The sequence below is a fragment of the Arachis hypogaea genome, chromosome 20 (assembly GCF_003086295.3).
Source record: "Arachis hypogaea cultivar Tifrunner chromosome 20, arahy.Tifrunner.gnm2.J5K5, whole genome shotgun sequence".
In the NCBI taxonomy this organism is placed as follows: Eukaryota; Viridiplantae; Streptophyta; class Magnoliopsida; order Fabales; family Fabaceae; genus Arachis; species Arachis hypogaea.
Window position 1 is genome coordinate 144,638,703 of NC_092055.1, and position 20,439 is coordinate 144,659,141.

The following is a 20,439-nucleotide window of genomic DNA, read 5'->3' on the forward strand; positions in this document are numbered from 1 at the left end:
AAAAATATTAATAATAACTAATTAATGACTACAAATTAATTAAATATACTTCTCCTTAACACTACTGTTTTATATATTCTTCTTGCTCCCAAGTTATTGCACATTGGTACTATAACATATAAAATGAAATAAAGAAATTCCTATTTAGTATTTACTAATATTTTTCTTATATTTCTTTTATATTTAAATTAATACTAGCTTTATTTTTTATTTTTTTTAATTAAGAATATTGGTCCTTAAAATTTTTTTATTATTATCCGATTTAATTATATAAAAAGAAATTTATTGATACATACTACAGCAGTGTAGTTGTGTAACGGACACTATAAAATGCATTTAAAAAATAAATTAATAATTGTCAAAAATATAGAATAAAAGTTTTATTTCAGAATATTTCAGTTTATTTTGTAACAGAAGATATAAAAAAATTATTAATTAACTTAAAGAAATATTGTCTTATGATTTTTAATTTTATTGTTTAAATGAATAAGATTCATCCATGCTATTTTATCTATCTGTAGGTCCATAGATTATAGTATGATTATAAAAGTATACACTAAGAACCGTAACTCCAATACTCTCCAATTATTGCTGCACGCGCGAACCGTAACTCAATTCCCCTTAATTAACAAGGTTGCATGCATGCTTAGTTGAGGAATGCTACAGGGCCAGTAATTTTTGTGTATTGTAATTATTAATTAGTTATTAATAGTATTTTTAATGGTGTAAAATTATATCTAATGATAAAAAATCACTCACTTTTATTTTAGTGATTAAATATTGGCCAAAAAATACAAAAATTACTGTCTCTTAGACTTTTCTTGCTTCAATTATAAGATAAACGACCCTTTATTCCATGCATCTTCTCTCTCTCACTGTCTAGTCTCTACAATGTACACATCTATATACAGTTATACACTCATCCTTCTTATTCCCACTCACATTAATATCTTTTTTATTTAATTATATAATACACTTAAGATCATCGTGTAAACTTATATATACTCTTTTTAATTAAACTCATTTAAAAAATACATTTTAATGCTCATAAATATTTGGATATGATAAAAAAATATTTATATTTTATTAAGATACATTTTAACACAAAATATTAAAAAAATGTTGGATAAAAGAATATGAATCTTTTAAAGTGAAAAAATTAATAAAATAATAAAATAAAAAATTAATCATTATTAATTTTGTAATTTTTATAAAATGTGTGTTTTATTATCTTAATTTAAAAATGATTAATTTTGTTAATATGACTGACGGTAAAAATAAATTTTCTCAATTTTTTTAACAATTAAGAGAGTAAAGTTTGATTTCTCACTATTAATTTTATAAATTAAACAAAAAATAAATATAAAAAAGAGAATAATAAAAAATTAAAAATCACACTTTACACTCTCAATTATTCTTTTTAACAATTAAGAGGAATCATTCTCGACAGCTAATAGCATGGTTGGTATAGAGCTAGCTAACATAATTGAGGTTGCTGCTATTAATTAACATGATGCAGAGTTCAAGAACTGAGGTAATATCTCCTATTGAAAAGGATTTAAGGTTTGTTTGTTTCTAAGAATAGGATAGAACAAGACACTGAGAACAGGACAGGATAAGATACTGATGAATAGAGACACAAAATTTTGTGTTTTTATATTTTGTTTGACGATAAACTAAAACAAATTATGAAAATTCAATTTATTCTTATTTTTTTCATTCAAAAAATTTGAGATGAAAAATATAATAAAAAAATATAATTATAAAAAATTAATAAAAATAATGAAAAAAAATAAAAAATAAGTTATGTCTCTTGTTAGTGTCTATGTGTCCTTCTTGTCAGGATGGACACAAAATACATTAATTTAGTGTCTCTGGACATATTATCTCTGTCCATATCTCCTTTGTCAAATACGATTTTGTGTATCTGTATCCCTATTTCAGTGTCCTATCTCTATAAACAAACACCCTAATAGTTGGGCCACCAATTTTCGTAGCTTGCATAATTGTATTTACTGCTTTATAATTTTTACTGTAAGCAGATTACTACTAATGACCTATTACAAGTTGCACAAATGACAGAATGAAGAATGCTCGAGAAAAAACAAAGAAATATAAAGACTTGGAAGCAAGTAGCTATTAATGAGACTGTAACAGCTGTCGTAGCTGTGAATTTTTCTAATCTTAAAAATATTGAGTTTGTATTGAATTTACGCTATATTGTGTATATATATATTATTATTATGTATTTATTATTATGGAAGCAAGTAGTTATTAAGGATAATTTTTATTATTTAAAAAATATTGTATCGTAATATTATGTATTTATTTTTATTTTATAATATTTGACTAATTTAATTAAAAGTATAAAATTATATATATATATATATTTTAAATATTAGGTTTTAAAAAAAATTATTAGAATATATATATTCTAATAATGTTTTTTAAAGTGAAGGACTTGAGATTAAGCTTATATAGAGTATTATAGGTATATAACATTGTTATGTTTTTGAGGTAAAGCAATAGCAAAAATATGTGTAATTTATTCTTTGAATTCTGATCATGCATGGAAGTTGAAAAGCGTAGCCTTTGATTATGAACAACATCACTTGAAAAATGCATTTTATTTTTGAACACTAAAAGTGTAGTTTTTGATACAGAAAAGCGTAGTCTTTGAGAATAGGTAACGGCTAAATAGGCATCCGCACTAAAGCGATTCCAAAGCCAAAAAAGCGTAGCCTTAGCCAAAGGCATAATTTTTTTTTATTTTTAGCTACACTTTTCAAGAGTAGTTGAATGGGTGATTTTCTTAAATGTCAAGTTTGTGATATGCTTTGGAGAGCAAGTCGGGTACTCAACGTATTTTCGAATCTTGAATATTACGCCTTTTTGTAACCGTTTGTGCGCTTTTTCTATTACATTGTAATCGTGCATGCCATTATAGTAGGGATAAATTCACCATTTTGTCCCTAATGGCTATATAAACATAATCATTTTTCTCTTTCTTCTTTTTTGCTTCTATTCCTGAAATTTTAATTCATTTTCTCTCAAGAATTTTCTTTTTCTTCACTGTGACTTCATTTTCGTTGATCTTCTTTCAAGATTTCTCTCTTAGAATTCTACTTCGAATATTCGTTCGTGTTACTTAAGACGTTTAGGATCATCCGTTTGTTTTACTGTTGCACATGTTCCTTTTTGCTTTCTATTCTTCATCAAAGTTGATTTTTCTTTCATTATTATCATTTGCTGGTTGATGTGTTAAGATAGGTGAAGCTATAATTTTGATGTTTTTTTTTTGTGAAAATGGTATTTTCAAAAATTTGGCTTCTTACCACTTGCTTGTAGAGATTTTCTTGTTTGTTGCCATTGCAATGATCTTCTAGCTATTTTTGTAGTAGTAGATTTTTATAAGTTATCCATTTGTTTTGGACTTTGATATTGTTGTAAAAACTTGCAAAATTTGTAAATTCTGGGTTTGTGTTGAATTTTTGGGCTTTATCTTGTCCCTAAATGGTGTCATTTTTATTTTGAGTAATGGTTTCGTATTATGGTAGAATAGGTTGAAATTTTCATCCTTGAGGATGGTCCGACTTCTTTAAGTATTTTAAATCTTGTGCTATTGTACCCAACTTGTAGTTTGTGAGCTTTAGTGGTGACATAACTTTGTTTGCTATTTTTTGTAGGTGTAACTCTTTATGTCTCGTTCAGTAGTTCACATAATGTCTTTTAACGTTTCTGCCGATTTAAACTGGATTGATAGTTCCATTTTGTCAGCTGTTTCTGTATTTGATAGGGAATATTTAGAAAAATTATGACTTCAATATAGGATTTGTGGTAGTCAGAAAGATGAGAAGTACACTTTAGAGGCCCCTGACCCCAAGAGAGAATTTGCTATCCCGTTATAATAAGTCGAAAGAGCATTTTTTTTGTTATGTATGAGTGTCTTTTTACTAGGTTAGGAGTCTTGATTCCTTTTACCACTTTTGAGATGGACGTCCTTTTGGCTTCAAAGGTCGCTCCCTACCAGCTTCACCCGAACTCTTGGGATTTATGAAGTTTATCAGCTGATATGTCGAGAGATTGATATCTCTCTCTTTGTCAAAGTCTTCTTTTATCTTTTCCAACTTACCAAACCTTTAAGCTTAAAGAAACAATAATGGGCTTCTTTTTTAGCTTCCCAAGGTCGGAAAGTTTTCTTGATTTTCGAAAATTTCTTTCACGATTTTAAAAACTATTTCTTCAAAGTTCGACCTGTGAAGTCCGACCTTTTTACCAAAACGAGAGGGGAGAGTATATGTTCTGTCTTTTTCTGAGAAGAGATCTCAAATGTTGTGAAATATAATTTGGAGGATCTGGACGAGGTGGAGCAGTGTACGATTGCCTTTTTTTAGGATTTCTAGGGTCGTTCTCCTCACCTAAATACCAAAAAAATTTTTGGTAGCCAAGTCGAGTTATGTTCGGATCAAATTAAGTAGTTATTTTCTTTATTTTGTAGACAAGTGTATTTTTACTACTACATTCTGAAGCTTGTTTTTCTTTCCCTTTTGTCGCAAAAATAACCAATGACAGTAATTCTCTTATCAAGCTAAGAGTGGCTAGGAAGAACGTGTTGTCCCAACTTGCCCACAACTTTAGGCTAAGAAGTCAGCTGCCTCTTCTCCCTAATCAGACTCTTCTCCCTCTAAGTCGCCAAGAGCTCACTTTCCCCTTTCTAGGAGCGTCCAAAATCAGATACTGAATTGAAACCCCGTAAATGGAAGACACTCAGGTTTGACGCTATTGGGTTTAGCGAGGAATACATCCTTTCTCATAGTTCAATTGCTATGGATGATCGTTCAATGGAGAAATATCTGGAGGTGCTTGCTCGAGGTGAAATTCGGACGGTAGGAATTTGTACATCTTTATTAAAAAGCATTAGAGTGACTTCTCTTGGTGCTACTCAAAAGGAAGTGACTGACCTGCGGGATGAAGTGGCTAGGCTGACGGAATCTAAACTAGAGCTTGAGGCTGAGAGGACGACCTTGAGGTTGGACGTGGTAGGACTTAAAGAAAAATTGAAACTTTTCCAAACAGCCTGTGCCATGGCTGAGGGCTTGAAGGAGAAGGCGGAGAAGAGCTACACACGGGTCTTTGGAGAGAAGTTAGAACTCTAAGAAGAATTGGAATAGCTTAAACAGAGCCATGAGGACTTGGAGTTTAATATAGCTGAGGATATGGACCAAATGGCCGAGAACATGTGAAGGCCCAACTCCGACTTCTTGCCCCCGAGGTGTACTTTTCTCTCGTCGACCAGGACAGGATTGTGGTAAATGGGAAGATAGTCTCTTCCGATGTTGAAGCTACCCCTTCTAAGGACCCGAAAACTTTTGGTGCCCGAGTTGATGAGACTTTCCTGGATTTTTTCACTCCTATTGTCGAAAATCTCCCTCTCCTATCCAAGTTGATGAAGCGACTAACATGGTTACTGATGAACAGGATCCTCCTCTCTCTTAGTTTTATTTCGGAACTCTTTTGTTTCTATCTTTGACAGCGCCATCTGTGAATCTTTTGAACACTTATTTTTGTAATAGTTTGAGTAGTCAGGTACTCGTCGCTTTGTTTTGAACTTTTTGAATATTTTGTTTATATTATTTGTCCCTTTGAGGGCCTTTGAAATGTCTTAGTTTCTGCTTTTTATACTTATTTTGTAATTTATAAGTATTTTATAGCTGTTGATTGATTTACATGTAGAAATTGTGGCTTTGTTTGCTTTTTCATGATTTTTCAAATACCACTTAATAAACTTTAATTTATTTGAGGATATTATCCTCTTGTTCTTGAGAAAGGTCAGACACTTATTTGGATTACTTTTCTTTTTCTCAATTTATTTTTAACAAACTATTATAAGGTCGGGTAATAGTTTGTTCTCTTAGTGTTAGGACTCAAATCCAACCTTAAGTGGATGAGGACCCGTGAAATTCTCACAATCCACCCACATAAAATAGATGAGAACGGAGACATAGGTACCGACTTCATCATGGGACCCGTTAAATTCACGTGAATATAAAATTACTTATTTATCCTAATTTATATATGTATAAATTTATTTCTTAAATCTAATAACCTTAATTTATACTTTCAATTCGAATCTTTTCTTTTTCTTTCAAACTCATTCTCATCTCCCCCCCCTTTTCCCCTCTCTTTCTCTAACTCACTTTTTCTGTCTCTCAAGTTCGTCATTACGTCGCTTAGTATCTCCTTAAAAAATTATGTTATGTTATTGTGTTGGAATATGTTTTTATATTTTTCTTTTGAAATGTTATTTTTCATAATTAATATGTTATGAAATGTGTTGAATTATACTAAATTGATTGTTTTATGATTATTGTATTATACCATTTTTTGTTAATTTTTTTCAAAAATTTTCAAAGAATATCTATAGATACCCGAAGGAATCTACGTTCCCTGCGGGAATAATTAAATGGGAACTTGCGAAGACGGAGAGGGGACAAAGACATTTTTTTTTAAACGGGAACGAGAGACAGAAAAGGGCCCGTCACGCTCTCCTGAGTACCCTATTACCATACCTAACTAGTAATGGAGATATAATTTGAGCCAATTTGAGAGAGGTTACGTGGACTTCTTTTGCATTGGGCCTTAAGGTAATGAACTTAAGTCGGATTTGAAATTCTAACAATGGGCCTAGATTGATCTTACTTGTTTTGAGGTCTTACTGGATCTAAGTATATCTTAAATTAATATTTGGGTTAATAATCAAATTAATCCCTGAAAGATGGAACATTTTTAAAGTCGCCCTTAAAATTTTTTTTTCAATCAAATTGGTCCTTCAAATACTACGAATTAATCATATTTGTCCTTCAATGACCTCATTAATAATTTTCGTCAACAATTAATAATATAAACGTTAATTGTCAACATACATAATATTTGACATGTCTAATTGAATATTGACTATATTTTTATAAAAATTTATTAATTTAGTCTCTTTTTCCATTTACATAAATTATATTCCCAATATAACCATGTAAGAAAAGATCTTTTTTTGAGTGAGCTTCTAAGAAAAGACCTTATTAATTTACGTTAATTTATTAATATTTGGGTGAGCTTCTAAGAAAAGATCTTTTTTTGAGTTATCTTTTTTTAAAAGATCTTATAGAGAAGTAAAAGTAATTTTATGTTTGGATATCTCATGTAAAAAGATCTTTTTATCAATCAATTATGTTTGGGTATAACAATATAAAAGTACTTTTTTGTTTATTTATTACATGAAAAACATCTTTTTTTTTAAGGAAAAAAGATCTTTTAAAAAAAAGATGTAAATTACAACTTCTCAAAAAAGATCTTTTTTTGATTTTACTAGTGCTTTTACTTTTACTACTAGAAATTTGCCAAACACGTTAAAAAATAAAAAAAGATCTTTTTTCATTGGAAAAAAGATCTTTTTTTAACAAAATAATGGCGCCCAAACATGCACTTGGTCAGTGTATAATCGGATATATTAGGTATCATGTATGCTATCAGTTAACATTTTATGTCATCAATCATTGACAAAAATTATTAATGAAGTCACTGAAAGACAAATATGATTAATTGGTAATCTTTGAAAGACCAATTTGATTGAAAAAATCTTTTAGGGACGAATTTAAAGAATGTTCCATTATTTAAGGGACTAATTTGACTATTATCTCATTAATATTTTGAGTCATTGATTGTGGTAATAAATACTATACTATTAAATATTATAACATTTAGTATATGTAAAAGTTAGATATGTTTACAAGAGATTTTTTAAAATCTCTTTAAAAAAAATTTAATTATATTTTTTCTCTCTTTTAGTTTTAAATATTATTTATTAATATAATAAAAAAGTAAAATTAATAATAATCACTCACATATTTAAAATAGATAATCCTAATATATACATGGCACTATTTATATAAAAAATTATTATATATGATAAATAGTTTTTCTATTTTTTGTAATGACTATTTATATGATTTATTGCATGATTTTTTCCTTTTAATATTTAATGAATTTAAGATATAAGATATTATTTATATTATTTAACATATAAAATAAATTACTTAAATTATCATCTAAGAAAATAAATAATAAAAATTATTAATTAAGTTAATTACATAATAAAAAAATTATGAATAGTTCTAAATAATAATAATAATAATAATAATAATAATAATAATAATATCACAATTTTCACATATTATAAAATTTATAAAAAAAATTTGGATAATAAATTGTATATTAGTCCTGTTAAAAAAATAAATAATTAATACATTAAATATTATTATTTATGTATTTACATATATATTATTGATTATTAAATTATAATTAATTTTTAATTCAATTTTTAGTAATTGAAATATAAATGATCGAAATCATTAAATGCTGAATATTTTATACTAAACTATTTTTTTTATTAAAATTAAAAAAGGATGAGTTGTTAATCAATTCTGAATTCATATTTAAATTTGAGTAAAAAAATAAAAATATTATTTTAAATTTTATCTCACTAGTTAGAATTAATTTTAAGATAAAAAATTATTTTGTACATTATATTATAGAATATGTGGTCATTTATTATTTTTTAATGACAAATATTATCAAATAAAATGGTATAAAAAATTAAAAGAAAATATATTTATCGATTTACAGAATATTAATTTATTTTTTAATAGAATAAATTGTATATTGAATAATAAAAATTGTTATTGATATCTTTTCATACTAACTAATACTTAACAATGATGTTCTGGTAATGTTACAAAAAAATATTGATTAATCTAATAGTTTTTATAATGACATAAGTCTATAAATTTGAAAACTTGAAAATCATGTTATAAAATGTGAAGTTTTAACGGATAACAATATTGATCATATTTTTTTTACTTTAAAAATGAATATGATACTAACAAATGAAAATATTTTAGGTAAATTTTTACAAAAACAAATTTCTATAAGTATTACCATCAATAATAGATTGTTCTATTTTAAAAATAAATACTATATTTTTTTATACAGTATTTTCTAACTTGACAGATTGAAGACAAGATTATGCCACTAGTCAATGAATCGCACACAAGATGAAATCCAAACTTCTAATACTTACTTAAGCAGGCTAGTGAGATGACCACTTAATTAACTCAAATTAATTAAAACAAAAACTAATTATTTTTAATATGGTCAAGTTGTAAAATATTTATAATAATTTTTATTATATATATATATATATCTATTTAATTTTTTAACAAAAAAAATTTATATGCTGCACGGGAATATACACTAATAAAAGTAAAAAGTACGTTGTATGATCGCATTGACATGTGCTCCGAGAATGACATTTGATACATGATTCAAACAGTGTGTCATCATCACTCTTGGTCACAGTTCAAATTAAAATTAATGAATTTTCATTCTTGTCAAACTTTGATTGTCAACAAAGTTTTGCACATCTGCATGGAGCACGCGTTTTTCAGACATTATCATCATTCAAGTCAAACGCATGTTTTTGAAACAACGAATGTAACAAAAGGCCACCAATCACAAAGTCCAAGGTTCCCAATCCCAACCCCACCAATTTTCCCGCATAAGAATCACAAAAAGAACTTCACTTTCCACATAAAAAGATGCAATTCACAACCGATCCGAGCAGTCCATTGGCTAATCCTTATTATGAGAATCAGCAATGGAGAATCCAAGTACAATGAGCTCTGAATCCCTCACTGCAACTCTCACCAACACAACCCATGCTCTTGGTAGAGGCTTTGATGTCTCTAATGATTTTCGCCTTCTCTACTGTAAAGGGTCTAGGCTTCTTCATCAGGAACATGCCAAGAAGGATCTTATTGTCTCTGATGGCGTAGTTGTTCCAAATGTGCATGCTGACATTGGCATCATCACTTGCACCGCAGAGAACAGTCACGTGAAGAAGCTCCCTGTCTGCACTTTCCATGAGGTGATTGTTTTGCTTTCACAATAGCTCTCTCCTGGTTTTGATGAATAAAAACGAAGTCGGGGTATAAGATTTTTTTTTCAGTTACTTTTCATATGTAGTTTTGTTTTCTTGTTTGTTAAATAATCTTTGCTTTTGCGACACTTGGTGTATTTGGTGGCAAGGTGGCAAGAATTGTTTATTTTGAAATGAGTAGTTTATGAAGTGCATGCATTATGTTTGGTCTTATGCTGCAATGGAAATATAGTGTTTTGATGGATAATAATAATAATCTTGTAGCTCTCTTGATGTGTTGAACTTCAAAACCTATATTTCCATTTTTGCTACAATCTGTTCATCTTTTAGTACCTGCATTCATTATAAACATTAGTCCTTGTTTTTAGTTTCTTCTTGTTGATGAGTTATTTTCTTTTGGTTCTGCTTACATGAAACATACATTGTAATTCCTCTGGCCGCATTGGACTCACTAGAAGAAAAATATTAGGGGACAATTAGAATTTATTATTTTTGGCAATCACTTAGCCATCAACTCAATTCTTTTTTAGTATAGTTCTTTTAGTCTAGTAATTCAACAATATACTTTATCCCATACTTTTAAACATTGATGGCTAACTGATGGCTAAAAATAATAAATTCTGATGGTTCTCTAGCTAGTATTCCTCCTCACCAGAAGAGTACTTGAAACCTTATTTGATGATCGACTTTTGCAGATGGCAAAATATTTCAATGAGAAATCCGGCTTAACTGGGGAAATTCCAAATGGAAGCTTCAATTCTATGTTCAATTTTAATGGCTCCTACACAGTCGACGCAACAGCTACAAAATCCCTTGCCATTGTTGGATATTTCATTCCACTTTTCGAGGTTAGACTAACCAGCCTGAATTTGGTCTTGAATGAAGAAATCAAGTGTTCTGTTCCTCACTCTTGGGATCCAGCATCCTTGGCAAGGTAAATTACGTTGTCATTGTTTGCCTGTAAAGAATGATTTTCTAGTTCTCAACTTCATTTTGTAGAAAATGGTTTTGGTTTGATATGCTTGAACCACTAACCACTAAATGTTTGTAGTAAGCATATAATCACAGATACTTTCTGAGTTGTACAGTAAGTCAGTAACAATATAGACTGCATAAGGCATTTTTTGTAATCTGACTTAATTCTAGAGTAGAAAAAGGATCTAATCCTATACATACTCTGACTCAACATTTCATCCCTTACTCCACCACAGTTTTATTGAGAACTACGGCACACATATTGTCACATCTGCAACAATTGGTGGCAGAGATGTCATCTATATCAAGCAGCATCAAACATCTAGTTTGAGCTACCAAGACATTGGGAAATATGTAAATGACATTGTAGATGATAGGTTTCTTGGTGTGAAAACCTGCCTGTCCCTAATCCTTTAAAATACAAGGAGAAGGTTAGTATATGTCATTTTCCTACTATTAATCCATGATCATTTATACAACTTGGCTATGCTTTTGAAAAGCAGGTGTAAGTTCTGGCTGTCATGTGCTACATCATTTTGGTTGCTATATATATTTAATTGAAAATTATGCTGACAATGATTCCATAGATTAACTAAACTTATGTCAATATACGACCTTTCATTTTCTTGGTGTAGGATGTTACTGTCATTTTTAGAAGAAGAGGTGGTAATGATCTTGAGCAAGATCATGCCAAATGGGCTGAGACAGTAAAATTAGCACCAGATATCATTAACATGACATTTACACCCATTGTTTCTCTTCTTGAAGGAGTGGCTGGTGTAAATCATTTGACCCGTGCAATTGATCTATATCTAGAATGTAAGTCTAATATAGTTATTACGACTGTGCTGTACATTATTCTTGTGGATATGTATTAAGAGATAATGCAACTCAATTAGTCCTTCAAATAGTTAACATCATAAACTATCAAATATACAAGTTAAAAATATTGATACAGATTAAACTATTCAAGAGTTTTATTTAATAACTTAAGCTTTTAGGAGATTCTTCATACCTAACATTACAAGTTTGATACTTAATAAAGCAGCAAATACCCTTTTCTCTTTTCCCTTTTTTTTTTTAACTGTTTTAGTAGTAGTTTTGTCTAGTTTTAATAGTTCTTCTGTCTGCTAATCCACCAGACAAACCCCCTATGGAAGATCTTCAGCAATTCTTAGATTTCCAAATATCTCGAGTTTGGGCACCGGAGCAGGGCAATGTACAAAGGAAGGAGCCTGTCTGTCCATCCCTCCAGTTCAGCTTGATGGGACCAAAGCTTTATATTACTACAGATCAGGTATTGTTTACCAAACCTTGATCCAGGGAATTAACTAATTCAGAATACAAAACTCAGAGAAAAGTGCTAAACTTTAATTGAACTGAAACCATATATGGATTCAGTTAACATTGTTGATCAATTTATAGTGTTGTTGGTAATAAGTTGCAGTTACACTCCTAGACATGTTGTTTGCAGGTAACAGTTGGACGCAAACCAGTCACTGGGCTAAGGCTTGGACTAGAAGGCATCAAACAGAACCGACTCGCAATTCATTTGCAGCATCTAGTCTCCCTGCCAAGAATCCTTGTACCCCACTGGGATGCAGACATGGCCATAGGTGCTCCCAAGTGGCAAGGTCCAGAGGAGCAAGACAGCCGTTGGTTCGAAAAGATCAAATGGAAGAAGTTCTCCCATGTAAGCACTGCACCAGTTGAGTACACAGAAACAAGTATTGGGGAGCTCTCTGGTGTTCACATTGTGACTGGGGCTCAGCTTTGTGTTTGGGACTTTGGTGCCAAGAATGTGTTGCACCTCAAGCTCCTCTACTCTAAGGTACCTGGATGTACCATAAGGAGGTCTGTTTGGGATCATAAGCAGGACGGTTCTTCATCGTCGATGACAAAGAAAAACTCTGATGATAGAAAGGAAGAGAATTCACTCAAGACTGCAAAACATGCAAAGATTGTGGACATGACAGAGATGTGTAAAGGGCCTCAAGATATTCCTGGTCATTGGTTAGTCACAGGGGCTAAGCTTGGAGTGGACAAGGGAAAAATTGTACTCAGAATTAAGTATTCTTTGCTTAACTACTGATTAACATTCTTTCTCTTTTAATTATTCTTTCCCCCCTGCACAGGGTCTTTTTCATTTTTATTCTTAGTAGAATTGTTTATTTGTGAGTTTAGTTTTATAAGCCATTCAATGATTGATTAAAATATAATGATATTGTTAACAGATTATGCCTTTTTTCATCCTAAGATATTTTGTTCAATGCAAGATAAAATAAATTAAACGCAATCATCAGGACATGAGGTATACAATATATATATGGTTTGAAAATGAGCATTTATTTATTTAATTGAATATGTAAGAATATCAGTCTAGCTAGTTGAATATAATAATTGGCAGCAAAGCTATCATTAGCCGGCAAATAATCCAATATCTAATTAATTGGAGACGCCATCAGTGCCAGTTGAGAGCTTAAACTAGGATCAACAAGTGGCAAGTGGGGTAGCAATAGCAACTCATGCACTTTTCTTCATCCTCCAAATTTATGTATAGTCTGATGTGAAATCTGTTTGCATTATTGTTTCTGGATTGTATGTAAAATGTACCATCAAAATTTTCTCTTAGATGTGACACTCATTATGGAACACTATAAGTTATTATCACCAAAAGGTGGTGATGTTTCAATGTTGAGTGCTAATTAATACTTTAAGCCTAACTGATTGCAAAGGATCGTTAAAAGAGTGTTAGGAGTCGCCTTCAAAGAGAATAAAATTATTCGCTAAGGAATAGAATAGACATACGCATATACTCTAGAAGGTATCTTTGGACTATCTCTTAGTTGTTTTCTTTACGGATAGTTTGCTTCACTTGCATGCACTAAAGTCAAACATAACAAGAGTTCAGATTCGAATATTTTTATGGAATTCCTCATCCATCTAGAGGTTTTGGGTTCAAACTTCACTCCTAACTTTGAAAAAAAAAAAATTTCTTAGCATTATGACGTGCATGTTAAACCACATTCTGCTATCTATCTCCTCAACCATTAGTGGCTCTTGGATTCCCCCCTCAGTGGGTACCTTTAAGATTAATTGTGATGCTAGCTATCCTGGCAGTGGTGCTCGAGTTAGTTTTGCTTGTGTTAGCAGAGATTGGAAGGGAAGGTGGCAACGAGGCTGTCTGGGAACAATTGAGAGTCGTAGCATTTTGCAAGGAGAGTTGTTTGCTATTTGGAGAGACTTTCTTTTAGCATGGGACTCGGGACAAAGAGACATTATATGTGAGACAGACTGTGTGGAGGCATTTACTTTTGTCAATAATTTACAAGATTGCTCTGGGTTTATTAATCCTTTGGTGTTAAATATCCGAGATATCATGTCTTGGAAATGGCGTGCTGATCTTCGGTTGATCTTGAGAGATACAAATACAGTAGCAGACATCATGGCAAAGACTGCAATGAGGACTATTTCTCCCCAAGTGGAGCTTCCATTGCCTTGGAAGGAGTTTGAGAGTAGTATTCAGCGGAACTGCCTTTCTTAAGCAGTTTCTTGTTTTTTTTTTTTCTTTCTTAGTTTTTGTTATTTTCTTTTAAGTCACCAAAAAACCACGTTCCTGTCATAAAATTGATATTTTCAATGTACTGTGAAAGCTAGATAGTTCTGCAGCTATATATAATTTAACAATTACTTCGATACTCTGCAACAGTGATTAGTGTTAGTCTGTTAGATTTAAATGTAAGACAAAAATAAAGAAAAAGAGTTGATCACCTAATATTTTTCATTAAGGTATATGAAATTAAAATAGGGAACATCCAAATTTGTAGTGTTGATGGTGAGTGTTTTGGAATCTTAGTTTTGTTAAAGCCGGCAAGTCGCATAACATTCAATTCTGCTAGCAGCCAATAACAGCTCTCTCATAGAACTGGTCATCAACTACCTTCAATTTGTATGTGTGATGTATTCAGTCTCATTACACACACATGATTTGTAAGCAACAAGCACCTATAACACTATATATAATGATAACGATAAGTTGAAACAAAGCACATATACGTGCCACCTCTCTTTCTCTTTAATTGGACAGATCGATATACTAGCTCATTAAAGCATTTGTTACATTCTGATCAGTAATTAACCATGGTACGTAATTCTTTATACGGTGGAGATTCACATACAGTTGTTTTTACATTAATTTGATAACTAAGAACTGTTAAATAATTTGATAAATTTGACTAAATTGTCATCGAACAGTCTCAACTGTCAACTTTACCTAAAGACAACTGTAAGGGAGTTTCACTCCTTTATATACATATAGCAAGCTAGCTCACACGCATATATGTTGATAAAGATAAACATATACTATATGCAGGAAAACTCTGAAGCTGTTGAGAGGAGAAGGAATATGGAGTGGGTGGAGCAGGAGGAAGAAGAGTTGGTGGTGGATGGAAAAGTTGATTGGAGAGGAAGAAGAGCTGTGAGAAACAAGCATGGTGGCTTCACAGTTGCTGTGCTCGCACTAGGTACGTATACGTATATATAACTAGTGAATGTTACACTTACATACATGCATGCACTTACGCACGTTGCATGCATGCAGTGATGTTTGCATTTGAGAACATGGCAACACTCTCAATAGCAGTGAACTCGGTGACATACTTCAACCGCACCATGCACTACGTGCTATCAGACGCGGCTAACATGGTCACAAACTACATGGGTGTCAGTTACATTCTCTCCATTCTTGTGGCCGTTCTGGCCGACACCTGGATTGGCAGATGCAAATCCGTTCTCGTCTCTGCCTTCTTCGAGTTCTTGGGCCTCTCATTGCTCACAGTTCAAGCACACAGCAAAACCCTCAAACCCCCACTTTGCAACGTGCTGGATCCAACTGCAAAGTGTGACAAACTCGCTGGCAGTAATCAAGCTTTTCTCTATCTCGGCCTTTATGTCTTGGCCTTGGGGAGTGCAGGGGTGAAGGCTTCGCTTCCATCGCACGGTGCAGATCAGTTTGATGAGAAGCACCCTAAGGAATCCGTGCAGATGTCCACGTTCTTCAACGGTCTGTTATTTGCTGTTTGTGTTGGTGGCACCGTCAGCCTAACCTTGTTTGTGTACATAGAAGACCATAAAGGATGGGATTGGGGCTTTGGAATCTCCACTGTTGCTATTTTCTTAGGCCTCCTAATCTTTGCTTTTGGAATTCCACTTTACCGAATCCATGTTTTAAGTGAAACAAGCGCCATCATTCAGATCATTCAGGTCTATGTTGCTGCAATTCGCAACAGAAACCTTCAACTTCCTGCAGATCCTATGGAACTCTACGAGATTGAACAGGACAAAGAAGCAGCCCTAGACTTGGAATATCTACCACATAGAAATATTTACAGGTAAGTCCGATTCCGCAATGATTTAATAATAATTTCTCTGCTAATACTAACAAAAAAGAGTAATTGTGCAGATTCTTGGACAAAGCTGCAATCCAAGAAAGAAGATGGAACGCGGAAGCAGAAAGGGGTCCATGGAAAGTATGCAGAGTGACACAAGTGGAAAATGCAAAAGTGATTGCAAGCATGGTGCCAATATTCCTGTGCACAATAATAATGACTCTTTGCTTAGCACAACTCCAAACCTTTTCAGTCCAACAAGGCTACACCATGGACACAAGAATCACCAACCACTTCAACATCCCCCCTGCATCTCTCCCAATCATCCCGGTCCTCTTCTTGCTCATCATCATCCCTCTCTATGACCGCGTCTGCGTCCCCCTCCTCCGCAAGATCACCGGCATCCCTACCGGCATAACGCACCTCCAGCGCATAGGCGTCGGCCTCCTCCTCTCCTCAATCTCAATGGCAATTGCTGCAGCCATAGAAGTCAAAAGAAAGAACGTTGCAAGAGACAACAACATGCTCGATGCAACTGAGCCATTGCCACTCAGCATATTCTGGCTCTCTTTTCAGTACTTTGTGTTTGGAATAGCGGACATGTTCACCTACGTCGGCTTACTTGAATTCTTCTATTCGGAGGCGCCAAAAGCGCTCAAGTCCACGTCCACTTGCTTCCTTTGGTGCTCCATGGCGCTTGGCTATTTTCTTAGTACCATAATGGTTCAGATTGTGAATGGTGCAACGAAGAATATCACTGCAAGTGGAGGGTGGTTGAGGGGGAATAACATTAACAGGAACCATCTGAACTTGTTCTTCTTGTTACTTTCGGTGCTGAGTTTGATTAACTTCTTTGTGTATTTGGTGGTTTCAACAAGGTACCAGTACAGACCTCAAGGACCTACGGCTTCAGTTACAGTTACCAGAAGGACCATTCCAATGAATGAAAACTTGTGAATTCTCTACTTTCCCTTTTATTTATCGTATCAATGAATGAATGTATTGATGTGTGTATGTTTTCTTTCTTTATAAGTTGATTTCATATCTTGGGTCAGGAGGATACAACTCTCTGAAACGCTTATTTAATGTTGAGTTTGTTTTATAGAGGTAATAATAATTGTAATTATTTTCGTGTAACATAAACTGATTGATCTGAGTTAAACAGTATTCAGACGAATATTATTTGTAACAGATATGAAATATTTTCTGAGGATTAAACTTAATTAATTAAAATTTTCTAGAATAATTTAAAAATAATCTAATGTTAATTAATTAAAAGCATAGGTATTATTATGTTACAAGAATATATATAAAAACTTAACACCAACTTAACTCATTGTATAAAATATATACATGAAAAATACCACATTATTTATACACAAACATATAATAATTTGAGTAATTTTTATATATAAATAATAGTTTTTCATAACAATAGAAATTAATTCCAATTAAAATAATTATATTTCAAGAAAAGAAAAAGGTGTATAATATAACGGACATGTGCGATTTAATAATTTAATTAACTTGGGAGTGTTAAGAATTTATTAAGACACATAAAGAATAATGAGTTACGGAATGAATCAGCTTATAGATAACGCAACCCAAGAGAGGGACTGAATCCGAAAGAGTTGTGGTCTTCATCTACTAACACTCTTCGATCTGGTTTAAGTGAATGATGGCGACGCAAGTGTATTCTGTGTGGGCGATTCCACCGCCTGACGTGGCGGCAAGGCTGGGGAACCTCATGGCGGGACTTCGATCGGAGTTCGGTGGTCCGCATTTCGAGCCGCACATCACGGTGGTCGGAGCCATCAGATTGACCGCCGATGAGGCTCAGAACAAGCTCCGATCGGCGTGTGAAGGATTCAAGGCCTACGATGTGACCGTTGACCGCGTCGCCTCTGGCACCTTTTTCTATCAGTGTGTCTATCTTCTCCTTCACCCCCATCCTCAGGTTATTTTTTCAATTTCCAGTAATTCAATTCGTCATTTCTGTTATTGCGGAAAGGAAGAAGGGAAACTGAAACTATTTTTTCGTCGAACTAATTATTAGGTTATGGAAGCTAGCTCACACTGCTGCAACCACTTTGGTTACGAGCGTTCAACTGGTAAGTTACAGATCTTAATTCCTACCATTAATTTAGTCATTTTTTGAATAAGATATGTTGTTATAATAAATTGATGAATAGGATTGCTGTAGATAGTAGGTATGATCATTAAAACATGGGACCAATTTCAATTTATCGGCCTTGTTTATGTCTTTGTCGATCCACACATTATTACATCACAGTGTTGCTGTTGCATTTATGGTAATGAAAAAGTGTTAGGAGCCAGCATTTTTATTAAAATTTAGTTGGTATTTAACTATTAAAAAAAATGTGTGTAATTTTATACTATTAGATATAATATCACACCATTAAAAATATTAATTTGACTAATTGATGGATACAAATTACAAAATCTGACTCTTTATATTAATTTATCTCAAGAAAAGAAAAAGAAAGGAGCCTTTAAGCTAGTAATTAGTAAATCGTTCGATCAATTCTGTGAGATTTAAGCTAACATGCAGTTAATTAAGACTTTGTAGTGCCAGTACCAATCATTAAGGATTTAAGGTCTGCTATTCTGATGAGAGATATACTGTGTTCATTGTTCACCCTTTTTGTTGACTTGTTCAGCAAGGGTTTATAGATCAGAAAGCCTATCTAGTTTACATGGGTTAAATGATTTGTGAGGCAGTATCATAAAGGCAAACCCTTTTAGGTACAAGTGACAATGCTGTAATGTGAAGTGAAGGGTAGGTGGGAGATTCATGGAACATGACTTTTACCCCTTTTTGTTTTTCTTTTTATTTATAATAATTAAAAAAAAAACTAGTTGATATATTGCTTACATGTGCAGCTTACATGCCACACTTGAGTCTTATTTATGGCGATTTAACTGAGGAAGAGAAGCAGAAGGCTATAGAGAAGGCTAATGTTCTTGATGAAAGTCTCAATGGCTTGAGCTTTCAGATCAATCGCCTTGCATTGTACAAAACTGACACTGAAGACAAAACTTGCAAGTCTTGGGAGAAAATTGCTGAATGCACCCTTGACTCAAATTAGCCTGGTCAACTTTGATACTACTGCCTCTGGTGTACAAACACCAATAACAAAGAGTTTGACCTCTGCCGTCGTTTTATAAACTGTCCGTTTTCCATATTTACTTTTTCTTTTTTCCTTTTTGTACTGCATAGTTATAGTTGTCTTTTTTAGTCCTTTTCTCTTTCATTTTTACTTGTTTCTCTGCTGCTAAATTTCTAATAATAAAATTTACCTTAAGAAATGCACTACTACAGTTGTAGCAGACGGGGGTAAACTTTATAGTATTATACTATCAAATTTGTTTGATGTAATACGCTCTTATGGTATATGCTTCAATCATTTTAGGTGGCATAAACTCAAATAATTGACTTGGTGTTGTGGATGAATTTTATGGTTTAGTTTAAAATGCAATCAAGCGTCATAGTGGGTTCGGAATTCTGGTGGACAATAGCAGTTCAAGAAGAGCAAATTTATTAGGGTTTCCCCATTCGTTGAAATTAATTTAGTTCCCATTTTGGCCCAACTTTCTATTCAAGTATGTGGGAAAGGCTTGTACTTGACCCACCTAGCTTGAACTCACTACAATAGCATGACGCCAAGTTGACAATGTAGCAACCTAAATATATGTGTTGTGCAATGCATTTATTATTATAATATTATGGACTAGCATTGAAGAAACTTCGACCCGTAACATTATTTGAAAGCCCAATTTTATTGTCCCCTACTGCAGCTAATATATTATTTCCTTTCAGTACACCCAAAAAAAATATTATTTCCTTTCATAGTTTCATTGGTTATTATTTAAAAGGATTAATCTCTACGTGCAAGTATTTTGCGCTTACAAGCTTTACAAGTCTGAAAAGAACGAAATTTCTAAACGCGCTGTTTATGTTACGTGTCTCTTTAACAAACTTTTAAATCAATCCAAATCAATTAACGCGTGAATATATAACTTTCATTTTTCAAAAGATTTTGTTTCCTTTTTCGAGTTTCTTGCCAA

The 20,439-nt window shown here is 32.5% G+C and overlaps 2 protein-coding genes and 1 pseudogene across 2 annotated transcripts; all 3 read left to right on the forward strand.

The window, feature by feature from the left end:
* The first annotated feature begins 9,537 nt into the window (after positions 1–9,537).
* Positions 9,538–13,106, forward strand: LOC112735004 (MACPF domain-containing protein CAD1-like; annotated as a pseudogene).
* A 2,196-nt stretch (positions 13,107–15,302) lies between these two features.
* LOC112736121 (protein NRT1/ PTR FAMILY 4.5-like) lies at positions 15,303–17,307 on the forward strand. Its single transcript, XM_025785462.3, has 3 exons — positions 15,303–15,486; positions 15,564–16,353; positions 16,425–17,307. Exons 1-3 carry the CDS (start codon positions 15,303–15,305, stop codon positions 17,305–17,307), a joined length of 1,857 nt encoding a protein of 618 aa, XP_025641247.2.
* Positions 17,187–19,800, forward strand: LOC112735005 (cyclic phosphodiesterase-like). The gene is made up of 3 exons (XM_025784557.2): positions 17,187–18,307; positions 18,407–18,461; positions 19,255–19,800. Exons 1-3 carry the CDS (start codon positions 18,026–18,028, stop codon positions 19,458–19,460), a joined length of 543 nt encoding a protein of 180 aa, XP_025640342.1. The 5' UTR covers positions 17,187–18,025; the 3' UTR covers positions 19,461–19,800.
* Positions 19,801–20,439: the final 639 nt, after the last annotated feature.